Source organism: Phaenicophaeus curvirostris, chromosome 4 (assembly GCF_032191515.1).
Source record: "Phaenicophaeus curvirostris isolate KB17595 chromosome 4, BPBGC_Pcur_1.0, whole genome shotgun sequence".
Lineage (NCBI taxonomy): Eukaryota > Metazoa > Chordata > Aves > Cuculiformes > Cuculidae > Phaenicophaeus > Phaenicophaeus curvirostris.
In genome coordinates, this window is record NC_091395.1 from 31,876,098 (window position 1) to 31,884,317 (window position 8,220).

An 8,220-nucleotide genomic window follows, 5' to 3' on the forward strand; every position below is an offset into this window, starting at 1 on the left:
GAAGGCTGGTTGGCAAAGTCCCATGGGAGACAGTACTTAAGGGCAAGGGAGCCCACGAGGGCTGGGAGCTCTTCAAAAAGGAAATCCTAGCAGCTCAGGAGAAAGCCATCCCCATGTTCCGGAAAAAAAGCTGGCAGGGGAAAATACCAGCTTGGTTGAACCGAGAGATCTTGAGTGATATCAAGAACAAGAGAAACGTTTATGGGCTTTGGAAGAAGGGACAGGCCTCTTGGGTGGACTACGGGAAGTGAGATTGTGTAGAGAAAAAATCAGAAGGGCTAAGGCTCAACTAGAAATCAGATTGGCAAAATCTGTGAAAGATAACAAAAAATCCTTCTATAAATAACTAAATAATAAAAGGAGGACTAGGGAGACCATACAGTCCCTACTGGACAAAGAAGGAACAACAGTAACAGGGGATGAGGAAAAGGCTGAGGTACTTAATGCCTTCTTTGACTCAGTCTTTAATTGTAAAGAAAGTTGTTCCATCTGTGTACAAACCCAGGAGCTAGAGGAGCAAAATGAGGCTCCCATGATCCAAGAGGAGGTGGTCAGAGCCTTGCTAGCCTGACTAGACACCCACAAGTCTATGGGGCCGGACGGGATTCACCCTAGGGTACTGAAGGAGCTGGCGGATGTGCTGGCCAAACCCCTTCCCATCATCTTCCAACAGTCCTGGAAGACTGGGGAAGTCCCACTGGACTGGAGGCTGGCTGATGTTGTGCCCATCTACAAGAAGGGTTGCAGGGAGGACCCAGGGAACTACAGGCCTATCAGTCTGACCTCAGTGCCAGGGAAAGTCATGGAACAGGTGATCTTGAGTGCTATCATGAAGCACACGCAAGAGAACCGTGTCATCAGGCCCAGTCAACACGGGTTCACGAAAGGCAGGTCTTGCCAAACTAACCTGAGCGCCTTCTATGACAAAGTGACTCGGCTGCTGGACGAGGGAAAGGCTGTGGATGTGGTCTTCCGGGACTTCATTAAAGCCTTTGACACAGTTTCTCACAGCATTCTGCTTCAGAAACTGTCAGCCTCTGGCCTGGGCAGGCGCACGCTCTCCTGGGTGGAAAACTGGTTGGATGGCCGGGCCCAGAGAGTGGTGGAAAACGGTGTGAAATCCAGCTGGAGGCCAGTGACAAGTGGGGTTCCCCAGGGCTCAGGGCTGGGTCCAGCCCTGTTCAATGTCTTTATCAATGACCTGGATGAAGGCATTGAGTGCACCCTTAGCAAGTTTGCGGACGACACTGAGCTGGGTGGAAGTGTCGATCTGCTGGAGGGTAGGGAGGCTCTGCAAAGGGATCTGAACAGGCTGGACCATTGGGCTGAGTCCAATGGCATGAGGTTTAACAAGGCCAAATGCTGGGTCCTGCACTTGGGGCACAACAACCCTGTGCAGTGCTACAGACTAGGAGAAGTCTGTCTAGAAAGCTGCCTGGAGGAGAGGCACCTGGGGGTGTTAGTTGACAGCTGACTGAACATGAGCCAGCAGTGTGCCCAGGTGGCCAAGAAGGCCAATGGCATCTTGGCTTGTATCAGAAATGGTGTGACCAGGAGGTCCAGGGAGGTTATTCTCCCTCTGTACTCGGCATTGGTGAGACCGCTCCTCGAATACTGTGTTCAGTTCTGGGCCCCTCACCACAAGAAGGATATTGAGGCTCTGGAGCGAGTCCAGAGAAGAGCAACAAAGCTGGTGAAGGGGCTGGAGAACAAGTCTTAGGAGGAGCGGCTGAGAGAGCTGGGGTTGTTTAGCCTGGAGAAGAGGAGGCTGAGGGGAGACCTCATTGCTCTCTACAACTAGCTGAAAGGAGGTTGTAGAGAGGAGGGTGCTGGCCTCTTCTCCAAGCGACGGGGGACAGGACAAGAGGGAATGGCCTCAAGTTCCGCCAGGGGAGGTTTAGGCTGGACATTAGGAAAAAATTTTTCACAGAAAGGGTCATCGGGCACTGGAACAGGCTACCCAGGGAGGTGGTTGATTCACTTTCCCTGGAAGTGTTTAAGGCACAGGTGGACGAGGTGCTAAGGGGCATGGCTTAGTGTTTGATAGGAATGGTTGGACTCGATGATCCGGTGGGTCTCTTCCAACCTGGTTATTCTACTATTTTTTTTTCCTGTCTGTTGTAAAACAGGAAATACTAGCACGGTTGCCAGTCACAACCATCTCATAGTCCCAAAGCAAAGTTAAAATCCATGTGACATTGAAAACTGTCCCTGTAGTTCTCAGTTTATAACAGCAGTTATTTTCTGCTACAGACAGCACAACTACTGTATTAAAACTTTGCTCCTACTTCTTTTGTTTCTCAAGAAAACAGAGTCAAAAGTAAAGGCCAAATATTTCCCTTCCAAAGACACTTACTAGGTAATAATCTTAATAATTGTTAAAGTGGATTTTTTGGCTTTTTTTACAAACACTTTGATCCAATTCTACTCTAGACGCTATCGTCATGTACAAACACATACAGTTATTTCAAGAAAATAAGTCCAACTGTTTTGATTCCAGAACCAACACTGGTCTCTAGCATTAATTCCTGCCCAGCAAGTACAATGGTAAAATAAAGCAATGACTACTGACTGGATTCTGTATCACATTCTAACATGCAAGAACATGTATTTTGTAACATTCGCTTTCAACTCTATTTTCACCAGTACTACAGTGCAAAATATCTTTCTTCTTTTTGTATAGATAAAAGCAACTGGTAGAAGCAAAAATAGTGTCACTACTTGTAAACTAACCCAATCATCCTGCTTTTTACTTCTCTGGTACAGTCACATTCTCTGCCACAACCCACATGTACTGGGGTTTTCTCCTGAAGGCCATACCAAGCCTCATTTGTAAAGCACTTTAACAGAGAAAAAAGCCAACCTCCTGTTTAAGATAAACAGACGTATATAAAAAAAATGAAACTCCTCATAAATACTAATTTGTGTTACTTCAAGAACAGTTTTTCTACTTGACTGATAAGCATTAGACAATTTACAGTGATTTCTGTGCATTATCTGAACATTAAGTAGGTTTAAAACCAAAATCTTGAACCCTTTTACATTTTTTTACTATTAAATCCCTAACCTAGCCCTGCCACCAAATGAAAATAACTGATTTTCCATGTTTAAGTCTAACTAGATTCTTCTAAAACCAAATGATTGCATAAGATTTCCATTTTCTCTGGAAAGGTTTCAAAATGTCCACAGTTAGATCTGAAACTCAGCCCTGAATTGCTACTGAGATCACAGTGAAGTTTAAATTTTATCAGCATCTAGGCTTTACTTCCTAGGGTTTCAACGCCTTTGCAAATACAGAATGAATGTATCAATGCATTTCACTTTTTAAGGATTACATGCCATACAGAAATCCAGCAAGAACTCTCAACTTCAGAATATTATTTATAGCAGTATTATGGTGATGAAAAGCTTCCAACAGATTAAAAAAAAAAAAATGTATCTGCAACTGGAATTCAACTCACTCTAGTAAGTATACTCAGTGAAACACTTTTGCACTAAGTAACTGGACCCCATTATAGTCTCTGCATGCTTGTTGCATAAGACGATGCTAAGTCTATTCAATATTTATTTTCACTGTACAGTAAAAGCTTATTTTATACTGTTTAAACAATTATTTTTATATTAAACATCTTTGATTTCCAGAGAATTCTACAGCAGTACTGCCACAGCCATGACACTTATAAGTAAGCTGTGACTTCAAAAATGTATTGTTGTCACCAGTAAATCTCACTGCTAAATGCTAGTTAGCTTTTTCAACTTATCAGTCCACAATGTCTCACACAGATTAGTCTGTTGATTTTTTTTTTTTAAATAATTGTTTGTTCTGAAAATAGGAATGGTTGACACTTCCCTAAATCAGAGACTTTCTACTACCCAAGTGAAATACCTCCACAGTGAGACAGTCCAAATGGCAAATGACAGCTACATAAACAAACATATGGCAAAGGAACATAAAATGGCCACTCAGAAATCTAAGATGTTCTTCTCTCATAGAATTTTAAGTACCTCTCATAATTAAGGAGTTTCCTGTGGGGTATACTAACCAAATATACCCACTCTGGTCTCAGAAATACCACGATGCATTCAATATATTGAAGAGACAATCCTTATTTTTACCCTTTGCAGAAGATGTCAAGCATCTGTAGTGACAGCTTGAGAGTGAATGAATTTAAAAAAAAACCCACCTAGTATTGGGCATCTCATGTTATCAAGTAATCAGAAAACAAAAAATATGCAGAAGTAGTTCCACAGCCAAATGTTGGGAAGAACAAAACAATAGAAAAAAATTGTCTGATATTAATCCTGATATAAATTAAGTTGAAGCATAACTTACTGGTAAAGTTCCTGGTAAAGAGGCATCAAAGAAAGACACCAAAGTGTTAGGAGGTGCTGCAAACTGGACTTCGGAACCAGAGAAAAGTTTTGAGTTGGAACTGATCTGCGCATGAATTTCTAGACCCACAACTGGTACCCACGATGCAAGACTGAAAAGGAAAGAAATACATTTACATATAGATTACATAAACCCCCATAAATATCTAAAAATATAAGAATTAAGAATTTTTCATTTATTCTTTTAACAAAAATTAAATTTTAATTGTAAAATAAGTTGTAAATACAGTGTAATGCCAAAAGCTGTGCTGCAATACTGGAAAACTGAGACTAACTGACAATATATATGGAGGAGACGGTACAGCAAAGCATCTTTGTTATATACAGAAAAGAATTCATAAAGAGGGAACTTAATGGTCTGAAACTTTTAACTTTCCCTTAGATGAGAAATCTTAGAGAAATTAATGAGGCAAACTTGCATGCTGGATGAACCCTAATTTGGTACCTCATGAAAAATTACAAAATCATCATAAATATCAATTATTTCTCAGGTAAGTTGATAAATATCCAACAGACAGGTCGCATAATAATGTATTCTTTGTCAGCTAGTCACTTGCATGCTGGGAAAGGCAGCTCTCCAGAGCAGTGTTAGTAGCATATTAGCATAAACATTAGTAATCTAGTAATAGAGAAATCACAATTTCAACTAGTGAGCTACTGCTCTCTGAACATACTCCACAGAATAAAGCTTCTTCACATCATCTAAAGAGTAACTGCAATTCTCACATCCATAACCTTTATATGGACAAGAGAAAGGTCACCTTAACAGTGTGAATTGCTTGACAGTTTCTGCAAGTAATTATCTGGCTTCATACAAATGAAGTGGCACAAATAATATTTCAGTGATGAAATCACATTTCTACAGCAGAGTACTTCAGCAGTATAAGTATCCAGAGAGCTATAGGAGATAAGCAATCTATGGAAAACATCAAACAAAAATATCAAGTACAGAGTTCCTTCAAAAGGTGAACATAATACATTGCCAAGATTTTAGTTGTCTGCTTAGGACAACTTGACAGCTTAGGACCTCCCTGCAAACACCAAACTAGAAATACAGATGCCACTTAGATCACTGCTTAGGAATACTACCATAAATGATTATGGTTCAGATGTTTAAAGCAGCTAATACATTTTCTTTTACTGAAATATAAAACTTTCTTTGGTATTTTCAACTACTCACAAAAATACCTCAGGGTTTAGGAAAAAAAAAGTTGTTTAATTTTGGAGGACAGTTTATTTCAGGGTTTCCTGAATTCTTTAGGAATGCATCCCCATCATGTCACAGCATTCTTCCCTGGAGGTGTTTAAGGGATGGCTGGACGAGGTGCTGAGGGGCATGGTTCAGTGATTGTTAGGAATGGTTGGACTCAATGATCCAATGGGTCTTTTCCAACCTGATGATTCTATGATTAAAAATTACATCAGGATTTGCTTAATCGGTGCTTTGGCTTACACTCAGACAAACAGGTAGGTGCAATCAGTCAGTCTTCAAGTCCTACCAACACCACTGCTCAGAAACCTGGAGTTTCTTGCCATGTTTGTTCTTGGTTTATTTTTATTTATGTCTCTAAAGAATCACCAGCATCCTTCTGCTGTTGCCTGCAAAACTTCCCTTAGGCAAACAGTGGCATAGAGAGAAACCTGAATATCTCCATAGAATGTGAAAACTTGTGCAGGCCGTAACTTCCAGCTGCAGCAGGAATGCAATCATAGAATCACAAGGCTAGAAAAGACTTTTGAGATCATCAAGCCCAACCACACCTATCCACTAATAAATCATATACCTAAGCACTACATCTACCCATTTTTTAAATCCCTCCAGGGCTGGTGACTCTACCACCTCCCTGGCAGTCAGTGCCAGTGCTTGACAACTCTTTTGGTGAAGAATTTTTTCCTCATGTCCAATCTGAGACTCCGCTGGTGCAGCTCGGGCCATTCCCTCTCATCCTATCACCTGTCACCTGGAGAAGAAACCAACACCTGCTTCGCTACAACCTCCTTTCAGGCAGGTGTAGAGGGTGAGGAGGCCTCCCCTCAGCCTCCTTTTCCCTAGCTCTGCCCAGACACACTATCAGCGTGTCGCAACTCTTCACTGGAAGAGAAAGCCTCCTTTGGACCAGAATAGCCCTTCGAGACTGCTTATGAAGACTGATGCTTTCCCGTTGGCTTGCACTCCGCCTGGCTGCCGCCACGGCCATGCCTGTCGGGGGGTAGGCGGCCCCACTCCGCCCACAGCCGGGACACGCGGCGCCCATGGCGGGCCCCGCCACCACCGCCTCGCTCCCCGCCTGTGACCCCATACGCCGCTCCACTCTGCTCTCCCGGCCCCGTACCCGCTCTTCCCCGCCGGCACCGCCTCGCCTCTCGCGTTAGAGGCGACGCCGCGCCACCACGCCCGGCGCCAGATTCCACTGCCACGGCCACACCTTCGCGCCGCCACCGCCGCCATTTTGCCTGGCTTTGCCGCTGAGCCACCTCCCACTCCCCAGCGCCCCCTGGGAAATGTAGTCCGGCGAGAGGGATGGCTACGCAGAGCAGCGCGCCGGACTTGGGGGGCGGACTACAACTCCCGGCAGGCCCCGCGGCCCACGACCTCCGTCCCGCACAGCCTAGCGGGGAGGGGCGGGGTCACGCGGAGCACGGGGTCACACCTGGGGAGGGGCGGGGTCACACCTGCGGAAGAGAAGGGGTCACACCTGAGCAGGGGACTGGCCACACCTGGGGAAGGGAGGGGTCACGCGTGAAGACGGGAGGGGTCACATGTTTGGGGGCGGTGTCACACCTGGGGAGGTGGAGGGGCCACACCTGGGGAGGGAGGGGTCACACTTGGTGGGGAAGGGGTGCATGCAGGCTTGTGCTGCTCCTAGGGCAGAGGTGGGGAGCCAGCTGCAGGCACTCACCTGCCTGCCTTCACCAATGGCTGGGTGAAGACTGGCTGGCAAACGTAGGGCTTTTGTCCCTCATCTTTGCTGTGGAAGGGCCTTTGTGGCTTAGTGTAATGGTGCCATGTTACCAGGGAGGGGCAAGTCTTCTTCACACAGAGCTGGCCTACTTGCCTCCTCCTAGAGAGGTGTTTCCCCAGGCACCTAAAAAATGTAGTAGTGTTAGTGCGGGAAGCAGCTGAACTGCAATGTGCACGGGTCTCGAGAGGCTATGATACTCGGGTCTACCGTCCCCTGCCTATCCTGAGAAAATTAAAGCTTGTCCTAGAAATGCTGGAGCAAGAGGCAGCGATTGCATTTCTGTCTTTCAACTGTTGTTTAAAGTGTCTTAGGCTCAGGTTCTCAAAGGGGTTGTGTACTTCTTTTCCTTTGGGTTTGTGCAGGTACAAAGCCAGTTGCTCTTTCACCCATGGCATTTTGCATATCTTGGGCATCAAGTGATCCGGTATCACGCAGCTGAGATCTTGGTGCTTAACTCCATGTATGCAGAGCAGCAGAATCCAATCTGCAGGGCCTGGGGGTGTTAGTGCGGTACAAATACGTGGTAATAAAGAACACTGTCCGGCACATATGCAAACATCTTAAATGCTGTTTATGCGGGTACATTGCACAGACAATAGAATTAACAACCTTCTGTCCTAGGCCACAGGCCTATGGAGCTTAAATGGGAATGTGTGTTAGCTGTTGCTTATGTCATCTTTGCTTTATGCAGCTACTGCTAATAGAAGTTAATCAGTCATGAACTATGAGTACAAGTGATTTCTTCCAGCAGAGGACAGTGGTGCACATAAGCACTTGATGGTATCTTGCAAGCTTTCTACCCTTTTGTCTTCCCAAGTTCAAATATGAGATGCTGAAAGGTTCACAATTGTATGGAAGATAAATT

At 44.8% G+C, this 8,220-nt stretch overlaps 1 protein-coding gene across 6 annotated transcripts in view; it reads right to left on the reverse strand.

The window, feature by feature from the left end:
• GATB (glutamyl-tRNA amidotransferase subunit B) overlaps positions 1-6,847 on the reverse strand; it is a 48,170-nt gene extending 41,323 nt beyond the window's left edge. For all 6 annotated transcript variants that reach the window (XR_011337358.1, XM_069855713.1, XM_069855712.1 and 3 more), the window contains exons 1-2: positions 6,726-6,847; positions 4,334-4,484 (exon numbers count right to left, since the gene is read on the reverse strand). Coding sequence is in view for 5 of the 6 variants with exons in the window: in XM_069855713.1 (XP_069711814.1) it covers positions 4,334-4,484; positions 6,726-6,841 (267 nt within the window). In the remaining variant the exon portion in view is untranslated. The remainder of the gene's footprint in view (positions 1-4,333; positions 4,485-6,725) is intronic.
• Positions 6,848-8,220: the final 1,373 nt, after the last annotated feature.